This window comes from Tiliqua scincoides, chromosome 2, assembly GCF_035046505.1.
Source record: "Tiliqua scincoides isolate rTilSci1 chromosome 2, rTilSci1.hap2, whole genome shotgun sequence".
Classification (NCBI taxonomy): Eukaryota; Metazoa; Chordata; class Lepidosauria; order Squamata; family Scincidae; genus Tiliqua; species Tiliqua scincoides.
In genome coordinates this window covers 81,622,720-81,644,164 of record NC_089822.1, presented here as the reverse complement: position 1 = coordinate 81,644,164, position 21,445 = coordinate 81,622,720, and the positions used below count along the sequence as shown (strand labels likewise).

The following is a 21,445-nucleotide window of genomic DNA, read 5'->3' as shown; positions in this document are numbered from 1 at the left end:
GCTCTATCTGTGAGAATTTGCTCTCTGAGGCTCTCAAGGGCAGAATTAGTATTAATGGTTTGAAAATACAGGGAAGTAGATTTAGACCAGACATTAGGAAACATTTCCTAACTATAAGAGCTGGCTGGTACTGGAACAGCCTGCCTTGAGCAATAGTTGGCTCTCTCACACTGTAGGTTTTCGCTGCTGTAGTCACTACCTGCATTGAGCAGGGGATTGAACTATATTACCTCTAAGGTCATTTCCAACTCTAACATTATATTATTCAAAGTTGACATGGTGGGTCCCATTTTTGGTGGCAGCCTATATTTTTTGTAATATCTAATTATAGGATCTTTCTGTTCAAAGACAATCAAGTGTTACTTCATTGTAGGGGAACCACCCTGAACAGAACTCTTTTCCCAGGGAAAAGTGCCACCCATGATATTGCTAAACCATATGAAAAGCCGGTCAAATATTACATTAGACCATATATTGCCATATATTGTCTTTCCTTTTGCTAGTTCTGCATCAGGTGTTGTCTTGGGGCATGTCCCATGACATTATAGGAATTGCTCATAAAGGCTGCACCCTTAACTAGCTGAAATTCCTAATTTGAGCTTTCCTTGGTTTTGTTCTGCTCTGGGAAAGTTTTTGCAACGCCTGTGAATAGAACTGGATTGGTATTGTGTGGAACACAGTACTCTTAAAGCTTGGTACTTGGGATGTCACTGCCAAATGCCTACCTACAAGTGGATTTATCTGCAATGGACAGAGCAGCAGGACTGACTTGCAGGCACAATGTCTTGCCTGGTCACGCCTCACTTCTCTTTTCCCTCATTGCTCCTCTGCTACTCTTTACACGCTACATGAACAGCCAATGTCAATGTTTGAAAAAGAGCAGCATGGGGAAAAATGCAATTATAAGATTTCTAATGGGGAATTATCAAAAAGAAAGAAAAAACCCAAACCCAAACAAGCTGCAAGCATATGTTACAATACAGCCTGTATAAGTATCCTCAAGCGATCTTTCTGGAAAAATGTCACCTATTCCCATAATTCATTTTTCTTCACTTGGGCTGTATCAGTGGTCCCCCCATAAATAAAGAGGGTTATACAAATTTGATATTAGTTTAATTGTCATGGCTTCCTTCCCTCACCCCCCCCCCCCCAAAAAAAAATTCAGCGAACTGTAGTTATTTCTTATAGGTGCTAAGAATTCTGTCAGAGTTGCATGCACCTACACTTCCCTTAGATAGAAGGAATTGCTGCTAAATCACTATGTCTGCAGTGCAGATATGCCATGAGAGGGAGGAAAAATATACATTAAAGAAGCACGCTGCCTCTGCAAAGCTCAGAAAAGCCTCCAGAGTACGGCTTCCCTTGGCATGTGAGGCTTGGGAGATGGTGAACAGGGACCAGTGGCGGCCGTCAGCTGCAAGCTGTCACTGGCCGGAATGACGCTAAGTGATGTTCACCTGTATTCTAAACCAGTGGTTCCCAAACTGATGGGTTGCATCTCACTAGCCAGGGAAGCACTTGTCCCTGCTCATTTACAGGGCGGAGAGGGGGAAGGCAGTAATGCTATCCCCAGGGTCATGCTGCTGTTGGGGATGGAAGGGTTTTGTTTTTTTTACTTACCTACAACCAACACTGCAGTCCTGAAGGGGTCCAGGGGGTCCTCCATGGAGCTCCCCATGCCTGCAAAAGTCTAAAAAAGAAAAAAGAAAAACTGGCACTTCTAGTTCCGTTGCAAAAACTGGAAGTGTCCTTTTTTTCTTTTAAAGACTTTTGCAGGCACAGGGGGCCCTGCAGAAGGTTTTCCAGAAAACCTGGAACCCACCCAAGACTGCAGGTAAGTAAAAGATTCCCCTTCCATCGCTGGCAGCAGCATGGTCTCCCGCGTCCACATACACTTACAGTACTCTCAACTCCCATGTAGGAGTTTGGGAAACACTGTTCTAAACTAATAATTAAAAAGTACTTCTAAACAAATAATTAAAAAATAATTAGAAATTCTCACTGAATAAATATGAAAGACATGATCACAAGGACTTTGGATACAACCTGCTGATTTGTTTCTACCAATTTCTGCAGCTTGTTCATGACTTTCTCAGCTTCTGCAGCCTCAATGAGTCTAGCACTGAAAGCAGAGACACAGGCACAGGCAACTGAGTAGGCAAGAACCTGGGTAAAGAAAAAAAATACAAACCGTATAATTTAACTGTGAGCCAGAGAGATTTTTTATATACAGATGACTCCAGGAAGTCCAAATTTACATTGAAGGAAAAATGGAGAGGGCAGTAAATGCAGGAGAAGAGTGTGAAATGCCATTTTACCTCCTGGAATGTTCTGCTCTGGTCTTCTGCGTCATCCAAGTATTTGCAAAGTTTACTCAGGGAAGCAGAGACATGATGCTGAGCATCTATTTGGCTGCTGCAACTCATCAGTGACAGAACAAGTCCTACACCCAGGATACATCCGGTGCTTAAAACAGAGTTAGAAAGAAAAGTTAAGTAAGCCTAGAAAGTATATTTTAACAATGTACACAGAACGCCAACGTTTTTCATAACAAAGAATAAAGGTCCTCCCCGCGGATTTTTTTTTTGGGGGGGGGGGTGGGAGAATATTTGGATCACTGTGTGGAATGAAAGGGTAAACAAGTGCCGCCATGGTGCTGATCCTGGTAGCTTTCCCGCTCTTTTGACTGCTATTTACCAAAATAAAAGCCGAAGGGCAAACTGTGTTTAACACAACTTGTATTTTGGCCCTAAGACTTGATTGCTACATTATCCTGACACTAGGGAAGCCACTTTCATGTGGTCCTGTCATACGCAACTGTGGTAATACTTGTAAATACACTGGTATCTCACAATTAAAACAGGATGACAAGTCAGGCTCTCAGAAAGTCAGAAGAGTATTGGAGTGGCAGACTGGAGAGGGCAGGGCAGACAGGCTGGGTGTCTTGTCTGTTCACCGTACCATCCCTTTCAACTCTACCACTCCACACGACCATTTCACATTGTTTCATGATAAGGCCCACCCTGTACACAGGTTCTGTGCACAGTTTTCATCAACACCTTTTTTGCTTTGTATAACAACAAAGTGAATATCTATACCTTCTTTTCATAGGTGTAATCATTTCCCTGCTACTGATCCATTTCCACAAATTTCCAGTGGCGCAAATAGGCACTGAGAGACATTAGAGTGAGTCTCTAATGTTTCTCTTTAGGGAAAATGACCAGCATATAACTATTTGTTATGGCACACTAACAAAAAGAAAATGACATTCTCTTCCCCACTAGATGGCAGCAATATATCGGAGATAGGCTTTTTACAATGGGTACTTGGGGCGTCCATAATAAACATTACAAAGCTTTCTAAGCTAAACAAAGAATTTGACCCACATATTTAACTGCATTTCTTCTCCTTCAGGATCACTGTAGTAATTCTTTTAAAAGAAATGTTCATTCTCCATCTCATTCCGGTTAAAAATGGGAATATTCATTTTCTGGCACTTGATACTGCTACTTTCAAAAGGAGGATATGGGATCCTCTCCCAGGCTGTCAGAGGATAATCCAAGCCATCGTTGGAATGCTGACATACATTTGTGAGACGTCTAGTGAATATGCAAAAACTCAGAGCCCTATCATTAAACACGGACATCACCTAAATGTGTTTGTTGAAAATGACGCAACGCCGGTGTGTTTCTGAAAAGTGGGGAAACATACCTGTTTTCAGACATTCTTTGTATTCATCTGGGATTTCAGAGCTAACTGATAAATTTATATTCACTTGCTAAAAGAACTCAGAAGCTTTATTCCCCCTGCCGCAACCATATGAAATTGTTGATCTAAGATAGTGTTTCTCAAACTGTGCGTCAGGACCCACTAGGCGGGTTGCAAGCCAATTTCAGGTGGGTCACATAGCACCTAGCTCAGCCACCATTGAAAATACAGAGCTGAAAATATATGGTACAGAGCTGCTGGATAGGGTGGGCTCCCAGTGGGAGAAAGGCATGGTGCTTTCCCCTGGACAGGTGGGATGCTGGAGAGGGGGGAAAGCTGTGTGGTTGGAGAAGGATCCAAGTCTGCATTCTGCTTTGACTTCTGAGCTGGAATTCCAAGTTGACTTCCGAGTTATGCAAAATAACAGCTCGAGTATGCTGTGTCATGGACCCTTCGGATGATTGTAACTTAGGTTCGAAGCCTAAACTAATGATGTCACTTCAAGCCACAACATAACTTCCAGGTTAATGACATCACTTCTGGTGGGTTCCGACAGATTGTCATTCTAAAAGCTGGGTCTTAGTGTGAAAATGTTTGAGAAAAACTCCTCTAACACATGTATGCAATTTGTCAAAAAAATGAGCTTTCTTAATAAAAGTATGGAAAGTAGCCAATGTAACGCCAGTTTCAAAAAAGGAATCCAGGGAGAACCAGAAAATTAGAAAAGTTAGCCTGCACTCAGTTCCAAGTAAATTGGTGGAAAATGTTACTAAACCTGGAATTATTAGACATATATAAGAACAAACTCTGTTGAAGAATAACACACATATTGCAAAGAGATGTCCTGCGTAACCCACCGTTCGGAATTCTTACAAAATGCCAACAAGTATGTAGCTAGGAGTGATCTGGTATACTTGCATTCCCAAAAAGCTTTTGACCAAGCCCCTCATCTAAGACTCCTGAGAAAAATTTAGCAGCGATGGTATAAGAGGATGGGTGGCCTTATACTGTAGATCAGCAACTAGTTAAAATAGGAAACAGAGAGTAGGAATAGACAGTTTTCACAATGGAGATGAGTTTTGAAACGCTGCAAGAAAGAGTGTGGTTCAATGTTCAGTCATCACATCTCTTTTGTATACAATGCTAGGCCAGGTTGAAGCATGCACACTCCGTATCAGTGACGCTCTCTCTGCTAGATGGCACTAGCACCACCTGGTTGTGTAGAAAAATTCACTTTGGCTTTCCAGCTCTCTGTCTGGAAGGACTGAGACTTCCACCCTGTGAATAAGGAATGAGGCACCTCTACTCTAGGTTATTAAGACAGACTGTGGTAGAGAATAGTAGAGAATAGGCAGGCTGTGGTAGAGAATCTCTTCTACGTGGAAGACATGAAGCAGAAGTGAAACACTACAACACAACACAGGCATAGTAACTTGTATAGTAACTTACAAAGATGAAGCAATAACACTGGTTCTCTGCCACTCTCATGGTTTTTAAAGAATCTACCATAAAATGGGACAAAAAGATCCAAGACTCATAAAAGTAAAAATGTTTGTGTCACCTTGGAGGTTGTACCACACAGTGTTCTTAATTGGGGTTTTATTTATTTCACTTTTTCCCACACTCCAAACAGGAGGGGAAAGATCTTTAATCTTTCATCTCCTCCACCCTATTGTCTCAATGTTCCATCTGCTCTTGGCTGGCAGAAGAGGCTAATTTGGCTACGACTGCAAAGCTTTTATCTGAAGCTACATGGGCACTCAAACACGAAGCAGTGGGTATGTAAAGCGATGCAGCTGATACAGCTCCCTTTTGCCATATGTGCCTTGCACTATGCCAGACAAGAGCAGAGCAATGCCAATCCGATTCTAAACTAGGCTCAGATTAGAGTGAGGGCTGCATCGATTCAGTGCCAAAGACAAGTCCATAGTCTATGCCAAGAAAACACTGAATCTGCATACACTTATATTTATTTGCATGTCTGGATATTTGCCTCTATTTCCAAGACTCAGATTTGCAGAGAATCTGACCTATGAAGAGGCAAAGACCGTAGGAAGGCAAGTACATTCCTGGGGCTTATAAGGATATCCATAGTGCATTAAATTAGGCAAAAAGGAAAGGGAATGCTCAGACGGAAGAGTTTGGCAATGCACTGATTTATTTGGCTTTATACCCTGTCATAGCTAGGGCAAGCATAAATGATTCAATTGGAAACAGCAAACCACTGGAAACCTGAATGTTAAGATTATCTAGCCTTGACCAGCAGCCTTGGCCAGCACAGCGTTGCCCCACAGAAAATTCTTTAAATGCAGGGAGCTGAAATGAACTTCAAACCAACCTCAAAATCCAATACAGGGGTCCCCTGTATCCACAGATTCTGAATTCGTGGTTTCACTTAACCATGGATTGGATCCATGCCTGACCCCCACCCCCCGCACAGCCTCCATTGCTTCCCTGGGCCCTTACAAGGCATTTAAAATGTTACTGTTGGTTTTACTGTAAAATCAAAGTCACTTTTTTGACCTTTTCGGCCATTCTGAGAACTAAAGCGGCTGTGCCTGGCCTCTATAGGCCTCAGAAAGCCTCCAGAGGTGAGAGGAGCCCAGCTCCCCTCACCTCCAGAGGGTGGGGGGCGTTCCCTTGTATCCACGGATTCAGGTATCACAGCGGGTTCTAAATGGACATGGGGGCATGCCTGTATCTGAATCTGGGAATGTGTTTCCTCCCCAAAAGAACCTCACAGCCTTGATGATGACCCAATGAAGTCTTGCAGGTGCAAGCCTCAGAAAACTAAGCAAGCTTGCAAGTTTGCTTGTAAAAATGAAAACAAATTAAAATTGCATGAGGACCTCAAGCAATAACAGAACAAACGTAAGATCAACGTTCAGCTCCCTCATTCAGCCATGAAGCTTCCCGCATGATCTTGGGACAGTCACTGTCTCTCAGCCTCACCTACCTCACAGGCTTGTTGTGAGGAAAAAAAAGGAGGGTAGGAATCATACGTCACCCTGAGCTCCTTGGAGGAAGGGTAGTATAAAATGTGAAAAATAAAAATAAACACCATACATTGAGAACAGTGCTGGTCCCTTGTCAGTCTCATTATCACCCAAAACAGAAATATATGAGAGAGAGAGAGAGAGAGAGAGAGAGAGAGAGAGAGAGAGAGAGAGAGAGAGAGAGAGAGAGAGAGAGAGAGAGAGAGAGATTCCGCTTGCTTTTAGTTGGGCATCAGAATTGATTCATCAGTGCCTTGCAAGCTAAATAAATTTTGAAAGCAAAAACTATGAAAATATCTCTAATAGCAGGGACTAAAGACTTTTACACCCAGGACACCATTTTCTGAAACACACCAATTGCCTTAATAGATTCTAATATACCTCAAAATTGTTAGAGTGATGCAACTCTATATGGGCCAGCAAACTGACTTTGGAGTTGTATGACTTTATAAATGTTCAGCCTTGCCAGTCTTTCCTTCAACGCCTGGAGTGGAGACTAAACTTGCTGCTCAGCAGGGCTAAATACATTTCCCTTCATCCATTCTTTATAACCCATCTTCATAAGTTAACAGAATATTTCTTGCAGATAAAGGAGCTGTGTGAAGCTTCTCTGCGTTGCTCTTGCTACCGGGAATAGCCCTAAAGGCTAAAGGAGGGGCTGCTTACATGGCGCATTGAGGCGCCTGCAAAACCTAGCACTTTGATCCCCTCTGGGAATGCTACTGTTAAGAGCCTAATGGATAAGCAGGGATTTGAACTCAGGGCTCCCCAATTCAAAAGCAACCACTATAGCCTACCGGTGCACCCAGTCAGATTGCAGAAAACTATAGAATATACTTACTTGTATTCTAGACTTGTGTCAAAACAACAGTCCTCTAATGTATCCAGGGATTTCATCAACAGAACATTCATTTGATTGCCAGGTACATCACTACAAGACAGATATTCCATGAAGTAATTTTCTGCCTTTTCAATACTAATGATATTGCTAGTATTACAATCAGCTGCACTTTTTTGCATAACATATTGTAAGTTGCAATTATGAAGGTGCATGTATTCATCCAAATAATAGTGTGGTGGTTATTAGACAAACCCTAATCGGAACCAAATCAACTCATATACTATGTATAATCATAGGACCGCCACAAATGACTAATCATCACCTACAGTTGTAACTAATATTAATAATTTTATTATTATAACCACTTCCTGCCATGACATCATTTTCAGGGTAATGACATCACTTCTAGTGGGTCCCAACAGTGGGTCTAAAAAGTGGGTCCCGATGCTAAAAAGTTTGAGAACCACTGCTCTATGGTCAGCCCAGTAATGGGGTACTACTGCTTGGATCCTACTTTCTAGCAAGAGAAGTCAGGGACAAATATTGGGGAAGTGGTCAAAGCCTGGGGGAAGACCAAAAATAACAACATGAAAACTGAGAAACCTGAAGTTGTTTTGGTGGCACGGGAAGCCACTAAATAACAAACGCAGGGAAATTTGGGTCTGTGACTGCATAGATTTTACACCACATACTGCCATTTTATAAGTAATGTAGAATTACAAAGCATTCTTCGGCCCTGCCACATTAGATGAAGGGAGGCTACGGTTCTGATTATTTACAACTTAAAGAAACATTATCTGCAAGTAGGAAACTAGCATTGTAAGAAGAAAGTTGGTATAGCCTCTTTCTAGGCTCGTTTACCACATGTAAGTAACTTTTTTACACAGGAACCAATTTAAAAAAAAAATCACACAGATCTTCCCCCACACCCCTGAATTATGAAGTGGAACAGTCTAGAATTCTTTTTCATGCTGCATAATGTGTAAAACAGCTGCAAGTGCACCTCAAATTATGTCAACAGTGTGAAAGGCATTGCAGCATGCCTTATTTCTTTGCTGCTGTTGGCTTGTTGAATGAATGAATGAATGAATGAATGAATGAATGAAGCAAGCACTGATGGTCCTCTCTATATGAGCACTACCCCACTTGGAAATATGGAGCAATATTAATGTGGGGAGAACTGCACCACAAACTCTGCCCATGTGGCCTGGAACTCCTGGTTTTATTTTCACAGCACAAGGAGGAGACATATTGCAAGGGCTCCTGCACCTTGAATGTAACATGAGAAGGGGCTTCAGGCACCACATCAACCTGAAGAGACCATGAATAAATTAACTGAATATGTTACCATTGTAGCAGCAACTGTTACCCTGCAGATGCCTGATCTTGTCTGATCTTGGAAGCTAAGCAGGGTCAGGCCTGGTTAGTACTTGGATGGGAGACCGCCTGGGAATACCGGGTGCTGTAGGCTTATACCATAGTCTTTCGAGACTGAAGGTTGTCAACCATGTTACATTGAAATAGCACATTGGGAATGAAGATGGGGAGGCCAAGGAAGTAAGGGATAATGAAATTGTCTTACAGAACACCTTGGGAATCATTAAGTGCAGAAATGTAAACATGTCGCTCTGCATAATTTAAATGCTTCACATGGGAGGGGAAAAAGTTATTTACACACCTGCTGCACAAGGTAATCCATACCTGACTTTCTCTTCACATAACCGTGAGATAAACATCCCCAAAGCAAGGCCCATGTGAATTTGAACAGCCTGAGATTCATCCGCATTTGGTTTCCCAGGTAACTTGGCAACCAGTATATTCAGGACTTCCTCAACCTTCTCCTTGTAGGATACAATAAAAACCGGCACCAAGAGAGACAAAGCCATTGCTGCACAGGAACAAGCAATTGCACTGGCGGTATTTTCCCCTGAGTAGGATTTCTAGGAGACAAAATAAAATCCCCAAAGATTCTTATTTTATTCTTTTCTGACAGGAAGGAAATTCATCACCTGTACAGCACTGCAGGAATTGCAAAATAAGAACTTCAGCTACACTTACAATTTATTTGAAAAGGAAACCGTCAATTGCTTTTACCAGTGTTTTCTTTCAAAACCCTGAAGTAAGCAATTCGTATGCTTTCCAGGGAGAAAATACAAGTGAATCTGCACTTGAAAAACAGATGGGACTGTATGACCCTGTTCCTGTATATGTAAATAAAAATGTCACTGTGAATGTTAATTAATTCCATAATTATGCCTTTACTGGAATTTACCAAGAAGAAAGCATGAGAAGGGGGAATGGGAGGGGGAAGGAAATGCTGCACCAATAGAAGGAATGTGTCAAGCATAGAAACACTCTCTAATGCTGGAGGTTTAAAAAAGCCTTTAAAATAAATCAATTATATTCATTTCAAAATATACATTTATTCAAAAAAGTATTGCATACTGTACTTCCTTTTGTGCACTCACGATACCTTAGAATAATTCATTACAACTTCTTTTCTAAAATTATAAGCAGAGCAATGGACTCCTAAAACCCACATTCAGACAACAAACGGTGCAATCTCATTCCACCTACCACAGGCGGGACGAATGTATGCACTGTCAAAAAGTGACATTAGACACGTTGAGGCAACGCAGGGGCTCACGGCATCAGCTGAAAGTTACCCCCTGCTAAATGATTAAGAGGCACTTTTGCAAGTGCTGCTCATTTGATATTCAGCAGGGGAAGAGTAACTGTCCCTCTTTATCTCTGTACAGTGTCTTTTCTAGTGGCTGTTTGCTGATGTTTCTTCTGTATCTTTTTGGACTGAGAGTCCTTTCGCAACAGGGAGCCATTTAGTTATTTCATTTCCTCTCTAAACCACTTTGTGAACATTTTTTGTTGAAAAGCAGTATATAAATATTTTTAATAATAATAATTATAAGACAATCTTTTTCCTCTTCTCAAGACTGTGTCGCAATATCTTTCTGGCCCAGGGATCCTTTTGTGCTATCCGCTGGGCAGCCCAATCATAAATTGCGCTGAACAGGTAGGCTGAGTGGCCTGCCGCGTATCCAGCACAAGGCAGGTGCCAGCTGGAGGGCAACTTGGGCTAAGGGAATTTTTTCCCTTTACCCCATGTTGTGCCCCATGAGGTTATTCAGTTCTGCGTCAGCAATTTCATGTGTAAGGCTTCAGGGAGCAGGGGTTAGGATTCAACTTGTGATGCAGTGGCCGATGCCAGATCTGATCTACCTCCCTGTTTGCCCTCCCCCAGCCAAAAACTCCCCTTCCCTGCCTCTGTTCTGCCCTCCTGCCACTCTCTCCCACCCCCAGTGCCAGCCTGCCCAGGCGAGAGCAAACTTAGCCTCTTCAGGCAGGGAGCCAACTGGCAGGCCAGCACATGTTCTCGTGCCAGCCTTGCCGGTTTGAGAGTAGATGCAAACATGCTTTACCGCACGTTTGCAACACTCCTGGGCTGGCACAGGGGGCTTGAGCCAGCACAGCGCCACTTCAGGATTGTGCTCTAAGGAAACTGACAAACAGCTAATGATCCCCACCATAGTAAAATATTTAAATAACATACTGAAATAGCAACCCTCAAAATGTAACACTGCAGTCCATCAAACTGTCTGGTACATTGAAACTACAGGTGTGCCCCATATCTGTGAGGGTTCCATTCCAAAACACTGTCCCATGGGGCTTCTCCAGCCGTCCTAACACCTTTTAAAGGTTTGAAAACATCATTTCTGGTTTTACAGAAAAAATGGAAGTAACATCTTTTCATTCCAAACGGCCATTCTGAGTCCCACAGAGGGAACAGGCAGATGCACGCAGCCACTGGAGGGCTCAGAAGAGCCTCCAGAGGGTATGGGGGGATGCAGGGGGTCCCTGCATCTGTGGATAAGTGAATCCACAGATACAGGGCCCCCCTGTATATGATGCTCACAAAGCAAGGATGCCACCAAAAATGACATACCTGAGTCAAGTTCTTCCCCTCACTTTCATAATATTTTAGATCATATGTCATGCTGCTGTCATGTTATTGGATTCCCTGCTCCACATATAGTCCTCTACTCAGAGCACCATCAATATGACGATGCCACAACACAGAGTATATCATCTTAAGTGTAAGATAACATAGAAAAGAACATGATACAGCAATGTCATTTTCAGCAGCTCCTCCCAAGTCACTTGTTACATATTGTGTACCTCAGATAGCACTATCTGTTAAGTCCTCAGAAGCTACTGCAGCTCACCCATTCATGTCTCTGTAAAAGCCACTCTAACTTACCCAGTGCTGCTAAATATCCAGTTTAGGGTTACTTTAACCCTCCTTGTCCTTTATTTACACATTTTGAGATGTTATCTGTAATACTGTACTATTATTTTCAGAGTCCATCTGATTTCTTCAATTCAGATTTCAGTCTCCATATATTTATTTCCCAAATGTAACCAAGTACAATAAGCACAACTGAATTTATTTTATATAATCTATAAATCCTTATGTACTTACCTGATAAAACCATGGGAAGACCCGTCCCTTGGGACGATAGTGACTGTCTACAATACTAAGAAGGGTATCTATCACCATGGAGATCCAATGTTTTGTTGGAAGAAAGTCTGGCTCAATCTGAAGCAATAAGAAAAGTATCATAAGCATCTGGTAACCCAAACCCATTGAGATAGTCTTCCACTTCTGAGTTTAGTTTTGGATCACGTTTTAGGAAAGGACAGAAATTCACAGACTAATGTGCTAGCTGTGAGAAATAGTTTCCTGAAATTAGGAATTCTCTAAATTTATTATTCATTATTATCAAGAACTACTAAATTCTAGTAATTGTCTAGTTATTTCTTAAGACATGGCCAAGCAGATGTGTGTGCAAGTACACAAATATTTACGCAACAAAACATATGCATCGAAGAGGTTCTATTTCTAGAGGTTCTAAAGACTAACAGCACAATACTAGCCACATTTACTTGAGGCAAATACCAGTGATTTCAATAGGGCTTACTTCCAGGTAAACATGATTAGAACTGCAGTTGTACTTAGACAAGTATCTAAATTGTGCTAATTAGCACGCCAGGTTTTGTTCCAGAAATAGAGAAAAACTGCGCATTTTCAAATGAAATTTCAGGCAAATTCAAACAAAATTACAGCATTTGGTACCTGCACTGAGGGAGACATTGCACATTCTGAGCACACTAACCTTCAAATTTATTTGTTGAACGTTACAACAGATGTTATTAAAAATGTTAACTTACATCAAGTGCTTCTTCAGTGTCTGAAGAAAGCCCCTTTTCGTGTTTTGATACAGCAACTGCAAGGCCTGTTAAGGCCAGAATGCAATTTCCTTTTACCACTGGGCTATCCCTGTTGAAGATGATAAATCAGTTGGGAATGAAAGAAAACAAAAAAATGGGGTGCTGTTTGAAAAATCAGAAGAAAACTGAAGGAAGGTTGTCTGTCACTAGGCTATCATTTAAGAGATGATACTCAAAATGTTTCAACAGTGTGGTGTAGTAGTTAAGACTACTAGAGCAGGGTGCACACAGATGGGGGCTGATATTTATATAACTTTCCCCATATCCGCGGTTTCCTTATCTGTGGGGGGCAGGCTGGAACGGAACCCCCACAGATATGGGGACCCACCTATACTTCTTTAGACAACAACTGCATAGCAATTAGGGATTAAATGGGCAGTCCGGTGTTGTCACATCATCACAAAGCCAATCCTATTTCATTATAAGACCATTTAGTAATGCCAATTCATCATCCTGACTGAACTGTCAGACTTTTTGCTGGTTCTCTCAACTGTTGATATGGTAGTGTGTAGCATAAGCAGCAATGTGTTTTTGCAAAGCGCACTCCTCACCACCCTGTTAAGAAAAGGGAGCTTTCTTTCTGCTGGATTTCATGGCTTCAAGCAAAACAGGACATACATTTATAAGGGAGGCTCCTCCCCTCCTAATAACATTCATCCTTAAGAGATCCTGTGCAACAAAAGAGAAGACCAACCAAAGGGAGACTGGCTGCCCTATTACTCTAAGTTGGTAAAAAGGAAAAGTACATCCCAAAGAAATATTTTTCACTTATTAATTTTAAAAATCTTACTTTGAAGTACCCTTGATTACATCAGTTAGCATGTCTCTCACCCTGGTGAAAGAGAAAAAAACAAATTTTAAATGAAATCATACTCTAAAAGGAGATACATCTACTACTCAATATTTATGAAGCATGTTTCACATTGTGTCATTAGCAAATTTCAGCCTACTTGGTAGCGTGAAAGTAGCCTGTTTTGTTAATCCCATGAATTTGAATATCAATCTGTCCTTTGCATCTATATACATATAATACACATATACGAGTTTTGTGTGTTCCTGTGCACCCAGATAACATTTTAGATAATGGGACAGCATTGTTTTGATTTTTTTTTCAGTAACTAAACCACACGCTCAGATTCATGGGTGGATAATTTTTATTTTTAAATTGGCTTACATTCTAATCTCTAGAGAAAAAAAGAGATAAATTTCTTTCCAGTCTTATACAACTGTGATGTGTGTTCCAAAAAAACAATTTAAAATCCATTTGTCTGTTACTTAATCAAACTGCTCCAGATCTTCAAAGAATTGTAACTGGAAAGCTTATCCAATTCCACAATGCTCCAAAAACAACCACTCTATAACTGTAGAAAGAATTTTTTTTTTCACCATTGAATCCAAACAAACATACTAAAACCAAGATTGAGTCCAACCTTCCAGTTTTTTGTCATCTATTTCCTCTAGTAATAAACCACCATTCTAAAACCACATTCATGAATTTATTGATTTATCACATGTATATGCCACCTGTCCCCACACAAACAGAGTTAAAGGCAGTTTAAAATGAGAGTTAAGAACTACAAATGAAAATATATTAAAACATAGTGATTTTGTGCATTCCAGTTAAATAATCATCCCTCACCCCTGACCATCTCAACTGAACGTATCGTTTCTCACTGAAGCAAAATAGGAGTGCCCTGGGCTAAATTTCCCCTATTCCTCTCCCATGACTTCAGATGCTGATACAAAATTGCTTTATGTGAGTCATATCCTCCTATCTCCAAGACAATGCAACTAAGATTTAATGGTGCAAACTTATACAACACATTGCTTTTACCCTGAGAAATCTAATATGTTGGCCAACGAGGTACGCAACGTCATAATAGTAAATTGGGTAGGTAGCAGTCACCTTTATCCACAGACACCTAGATTTTACCCTCTATTCTGAACCACCTACTTTTCTAAATAAATTCATGGAGAACTTTTTTGCCTACTTTTCAGTTCTCTGAAATACACTGAAAGAAAGAAATAAAAAAGGAAGTTTAGAAGGATGGGACTACTTTATTGCTGACATTCCAGGAAACCAGGACAACTGAATCTTTTTCCATCTGTGAATGTCTTGAGAGAGTCACAATTAACCACATTCAGTTATATCAAGCATTTCCGTCTAAGAAATTTAAGCTTAGACATCAGATCAAGTGATATTTTAAAAGACAAACACCTTTTCTATCAGTCCACTGAGCACTTGTTAAAATATATCTACACCAAAGCAAAGCAATTGGCTGTCAAATGTATTGCCACTCCCACTGCCATAATTTCCCAGTCACCATATAAAGGACCAGTAGATAAAGCCATTCTAACATACAATACCTTGCCTTTGCAGTTTCCCTTTAAACTGAAGATCATATCTGGCTTTCATCATCAACACTTGTACAGTCAGTAACAGTTGCAACTTTCAATCCTTTGAAGTGCTCTCCTTGCTCTTTCCTCCTCTTACCCACCAACATTTCAAGTGATGAGGAGCAGACAGTCAATCTCTTACCAGAGCCAGGCTGTAAACTGTTTGTATTGCACTTCTGCAGGTCCTTCTTTTCCATGCTTTAACTGCATCTCCAACTCTGCTTGCCGTCCCTACACAAGCACAACATAAATCAGCAGGAGACCTTACATGGAGAGTAATCCAGAGAAGTCTATGGGGAACACTCACATAACAGATGTAACCTTTCCCCTGAGGTCCACTCTACAATCAAATCAAATTGCCCTTTATGGGCCCTACCAGTGTAATAAACTATGTGTTAAGTGATGGAGTTCTAGTTTTTACTTTGGAGGAATGAGACTGGATCTATGCTATAGGCTGAGATAAAATCATTTGCTTTATCAATTACCATTCACTGACTTGAAAGGAAACTTAACACCACATACTTGGACATTTCTGTAGGTTTGTAAGTTCTGAGACTGGGAATACAATGGTATTGGAAGAGCAAGAGTTACCTATGTTATTAAACAAAAATGTGATGAGGATCTTTCCCCCACCATGATTTCCTATACACACAATACTTCCTTAAAAATAAGATCCTGTTGAATTAATCACAGCAGTTTTTATATAATGTGATCCTAGAATCTAAAGGAAGTAAGTTTCCCAATAAAGGACACCAAGAAAATGGGAAAAAGACAATTTCTTGGAAACGAACTGCAAGGCTGTGACCTACAAGTTTAGAATGGCTCTTTTATATGCGTTATTAAATTTTTGCGAGGAAGTTTACGAGACCAAGCATTTGTTGTAGTCATTCATCATACTTAAATATGAATACCATTTCCTACAAAAGTGGCTCTAAAAATCAGATAAAGCTTCTATTACAGAAGCCCCTATGACAGTAAGAAATTTACGGCAAGTTCACATTGCCATGTTTTCCCAGAACAACCAGGTTTGGATAGGTACATGAGACCCAAATTGTGTGAATGGCTGAACATGTGTCCAGTTTACAACGGGAGTAAGTCATTCTGAAAATTGGTAAATGTGAATTTCTCTTTAGCACATGTTGGACCACCCACAAGAAGAGAGTAGGTAGACAGCAAATCCAACACTAGTTGACTGAAAAGGGTATTGTCTTGAATCTAGTTTTTAGCAGCAAAAACCCCCTTTATGCCAATCCAACCAAAATTTGAATAAGAAAGTGAACATATTTGTTTACTGAAAACGGAAACTATTTTCTCATTATGTTTTATTCGATGTTCTTGCATAATAGCCACTTTTATTTAAGCATGTGCATGAGTTCCAAGATAATGAATTCCAAGCATGGTCTGAAGGCACTGTAGTGCAGCAACCTTGCTGAACCTAATCAGGTTTGGGTCTGATCAGTGACTGGCTAGGAAACTACCCAGAAATACTATGAATGCCTCTCTTGAGCTCCATCATGGAAGATCAGAGGGGTATAAATAAAACAAATAAATTCAAAGTTTACCCCATTCTGACAGTTCTGGTCAGGTAACAAAATTACAATATACACAAATGTACACAAAAATTCCTCTTACTTGTAAAATTGCGTGATATGTTCTCTCCATAAATCCTGCCCAGGTCTGAGGTAGAAGCAGAGAACGGTGCCATTCTGAAGGCTGAATATTTACCTGCAGTGCAAACAAGAGGGCTTTCTTATACTTGCAAGAACCAAGCAAAACACAAAAAAAAGAAATTGAGATCATGGAGTCATGAACACATATACCCTCTCCCACCCTCTTAGATTGAAATACTGCTGATTAAGATCAGGATTTTTGGCTTTGCAAAATGCAGTCCAATTTTTTTTTAAAGGTAAAGTTGTATCTAATGGTTCACGTCCGTATGATTGGCCATTACAAGACACACATACTCTCTAGATGTCCAAGAACTACAGAATTCGTTCTGCATGTCCAAGAGCGCTTTTGGGTTTGGTTTATGTTTCTCAAATAGCAGCTTCCCATATGACAAGCTACTTTTGGAGCTTTCAAAAGCAGCATGTGAAACGGTGTGAGGATCTGTGGTTCAAAGATAAAAGTAAAACAAAAAAAAAATCACTAGACACCAAGTCACTTTTTGGGTTACCTAAAGTAGTCCTCTGGGACCTAGCTGAGTTTATGTAGTACTTTCTTTCACTGTAAGCAGTACATTGATATTTGGCCACATTAATTGCTTTGACTGTTTACAGTATAATCATTTATTCTATTTTTTAAAAGTATTCAAAATGGGGGAGAAAAACATCCATAACTAACATATTTACCAAAGCCTTTTGACTGAATATAGTTTGGCCAAAATATACTCATTGCATAATTTAGAAGACAGATCCCTGTGGTGGCGCCTGACGGTATGTGGTGTGATGCCACATCTGTCTGATTGCACCCACCACCTGCCTTGCTTCCGCCACCATTACTGCCAAGCCTCTGAGCTGAATACTTTGTGGGTTTGTACTGTGAAAGAGAAAGTGTGGATAGCAGAGGAGCCCAGAAAGCAAAGGATCTCCCATAGCTCTTGTGCACACTTCCACACCCTCCCCCTGGAAACACAAGTGCATGCTAGGCCAAGTAGAACTTCAAGGAGCAGTGTGCTGACCAGTATGGGTAGTAGTGAAACAACGGCGGTTGTGAAGAGGAGAGAATGGAAGTGGCTGCACCAGCAGGGGCTGCAGAGGATGGCAGGATGGATAAAAAGATATGTTCATGTATGTGGGTGGATGGATGGATCATTGTGTGAGATCTCGTTTTTTTTTACTAGCCTGACCCCTGAGAAGCTATTGTGCACTTTTGGTGGCCATTTCTACTCAGAATTTCCATGACGTTCTCAGGCTCCACAAGGTTGGAAACCTTTGATTTAGAACAGTAACCTCCAAACTGCAGCCCACAGGCCAGGTACGGCATGCCAATTACCTATCCAGACACAGCATGGTGGAGGTAGAGACTTTCCATTTCACACTGCACACAACACCATTTCACACTGCACCCCATGTTTCACTACTGATCTACCACTATGGGCAGTGGAAGCAACTGCCTAGCACAAGTTTCTGAGAAGACTGGCAGCAGAACATGGGGGCTGCAATCCGAAATGGAAAGCCTCTGTCTCCACCACGTTGTAGCCAGACAGATAATTTTGGCACAAAGCGGTCTGCTTTTGGCACAAAGTGGTCTGCTGTTTGGAGACCACTGATTATAGACACACACACACACACACACAGATTCTGTGTACAGTTGTGTGCGTGTGCACAGTGTCAGCACAATGTGGCTAGAGTCCTGGGGCAAAGACGGGAACTGGGCTCCCCATGGTGCTCCCCGATGGTAAACTGGGCATTACTACAGCTACCAGCAATCAAGGCAAGCCAGGACAAATGGGCTCTCTGATGGCTGCAGATCCTCAACTGTTCCTGATCTGGCTGACCCTTGACACCATCACTGTGTATGTGGGAGAGGAGGCATCAGTGTTAGTCACGTTGGACCATGGCCAAGGGTTCTCACCAGTCAGTGGACCCACCTTCCCAGGCTGACCTTTGAGTACTGAGAATGTACCACACTGAGAAGTGGTAGCTCCAAATGCACTATCAGGGGTTAGGTAGGGATGCCATGGGAGTCCACTGCAGAGTTTTACGCAGGTGCTTATGTATGCATGGATATACACACACTACGTTTCTTCCTTTTTTTGCACTGTCATTATTACAGCAACTTAAAAAAAAAACCATAGCTCAGGATTGTTTCAGTTCAGTAGTACTACTTCAAAGCCCACAGCTCTGTGTGTGTGTGTGTGTGTGTGTGTGTGTGTTTTAAGAGCTCTGTAATTAAAATGACTGCTGTGCATTCCTATGTCTCATAATATTCTATGGCAGGCAAAATAATTAGATTTTTGTTTCCGGTGACCAATTATTTCCACTGTTGGCCTCAACGAAGAACACTGAAAGTTGTCATGACAGTGATCTGAAGCCTATTAAAATCAAGTTATTAAATCGGAGCATGTGCCAGGACAATATACTTCCAATATATACATATTTTTAAAACCCAAAAGATAAATTGGATTAAGATGGTCCCTGACAGTATTTTCTACTGTGCTACTCATTATTAAAAAAATTTTTTAAAAGTTAAAGGATTCCCACTGGAGTGGGTTCTTAAAATCTGCTGCTTTATGATACCTATTATACATTGGATCAAAAAAGCATTAACTTCTGATGTTATTTAGGAAATCGGTCAGCAACTAATTTGCATATTTGGCACTAAAGGATCTACAATATCAGCTCTGTTCACTTACTTATTTTTCTGACAATACAGACAATTCCTATTAATTAATTTATTTGTATCCCACTTTTCTCCTGGTGAGGGCAATCAAGGCAGCTGATAAAGGCAGCTGATACAACAATAAAGCAGAATAACAACAATAGTAAAGCTTTAAAAACAATTTTTAAAAAACCTCAATGGATCATATAAATTGTTAAAATTACATTTGATTAAAATGCCAAACTGTCACATCAGCTCTAAATAAAAAGGCCTTAAAGCCCACCAAAAGGCAAAGGGGCTCAGCAAGAGACTTCCCAACAGCGGCACAGCAATGCTAAGAAGGGAGACTTCCCAAATGCAAGACAGTCTGACAAAGTGGATAGCATGGAGTGAGGGACTTCCCAAGCACTTTCTATGGGAAAGAGATCGAGATAACGCAGCTGCATGGACACCTACACTGAATGATTGAATGAGAGTGACCTAAATGGAGGAGGCTTCTACCAAGAAAGAAACCTTAGAACACGCAGCATGGACACCTGCAAAGTGTGCCACTGAGAAGTGACAAAGTTCTGCTTCCAGAGCATAGCTACTTATAGGGCGTTGCACAAAGAAAACAAAGGGCCTATTCCTTTCCAGTTTTCCAGTATTGATGCAGCCACCCTGCAGCACTGATGTTAGGGAACAAACATTCCCTTACCTGGATTTGATTTTCAGTTCTTCCTTCCAAGAGCACACAAACGAGTTGATTGCAACCAAATCAGAGAAGTCCCTGAGGGACAGAAGGCATGGCAGTGTGTGGTTCTGTACCCAGGCTCAGGTCATCGATGGGAGAGACTATTGGGCAAAGGAGTCTGAAAAGACTGCCCAGGTGACCTGGGCACTGGGCAACTTGAAACCTTCATTTAGTATGCAGCAGGACTTGTTTTTGCAGCCATTTTGTCAGGATGGGCACCCAAATTTGCAAGACTTTGCAAATTTGCAAGAGGAAAGGACACTTACGATGACTTGTAGAACTACAGCTTCCTTCCTCTTAATGGCCCTTTATTGGCATGACATATCCCAAGAGCATTACTTCACCCCCTTAAGTCCTGCCTAGCTTCTAAGATTCTCAGTCAGAAACCAAAATGGAAGAAACAATGAGTGCACACATGTTCAGGAAAGAGGAACGATTATAACACAGCTTGGGAGCGTGGCCATAAGCAGTCAGAAGCTCTGATAACTCTACTTAAGAGATATATCATGAAAGGATCTCTCATGGGGATTATGTCTAAGTGTTGAAAGACCTGAAGCTTATTACTGGTCAGTCAAGCTCCCAAAGTAACAGATTTTGAGGGGGTTTTTTGTTTTATTTAAATCCTTTCCAGACATCCCAGTTTGAATAGTTGACCAAAATTACTATGGCGACTGCAACAATTTCGCAAACGCACACCACCAAGTCTTATGTCTCAAACAATAAAACAGTGTGCCATAACTTCAGGGACAGTTAGTCACTGAAGTCACTAAGTCACTTTTGATCAATTACAAGTACTTCAATAATATATGGCCGCTATTTATTGAAAACATCTCTCTCTCTCTCTCTCTCTCTCTCTCTCTCTCTCTCTCTCTCTCATGAGAAACAAATGCAAAAAAAAGAAGATGTTTTACATCTTAAACCTGTTCCTGCTGACATTTACAACACACCTTTGCTACCACTGCATCCAAGAGACCACTTCTGAAAGACGTGGTTGTAACTGTTCCAGTTTGTACAGATACATTACATAAGAATAGTTTTCTCCTTTCAATACCATATCTATTTATCAACACTGTCCTAAACCACATGGTTTTGATGTGCACGAGGCCAAAAAACTCCTGTATAGTATTTGATCTACCACAT

General features: G+C 41.1%; 1 protein-coding gene across 2 annotated transcripts in view; it reads right to left on the bottom strand.

Annotated features, from left to right (window-relative positions):
• The window catches only part of FOCAD (focadhesin), a 148,784-nt gene that overhangs the window by 25,781 nt on the left and 101,558 nt on the right, over window positions 1-21,445 (bottom strand). For both annotated transcript variants that reach the window (XM_066613797.1, XM_066613796.1), the window contains exons 22-30: window positions 16,882-16,974; window positions 15,392-15,480; window positions 13,643-13,684; window positions 12,793-12,901; window positions 12,044-12,160; window positions 9,247-9,485; window positions 7,546-7,635; window positions 2,319-2,466; window positions 2,047-2,166 (exon numbers count right to left, since the gene is read on the bottom strand). In XM_066613797.1, coding sequence (XP_066469894.1) covers window positions 2,047-2,166; window positions 2,319-2,466; window positions 7,546-7,635; window positions 9,247-9,485; window positions 12,044-12,160; window positions 12,793-12,901; window positions 13,643-13,684; window positions 15,392-15,480; window positions 16,882-16,974 — 1,047 coding nt within the window. The remainder of the gene's footprint in view (window positions 1-2,046; window positions 2,167-2,318; window positions 2,467-7,545; window positions 7,636-9,246; window positions 9,486-12,043; window positions 12,161-12,792; window positions 12,902-13,642; window positions 13,685-15,391; window positions 15,481-16,881; window positions 16,975-21,445) is intronic.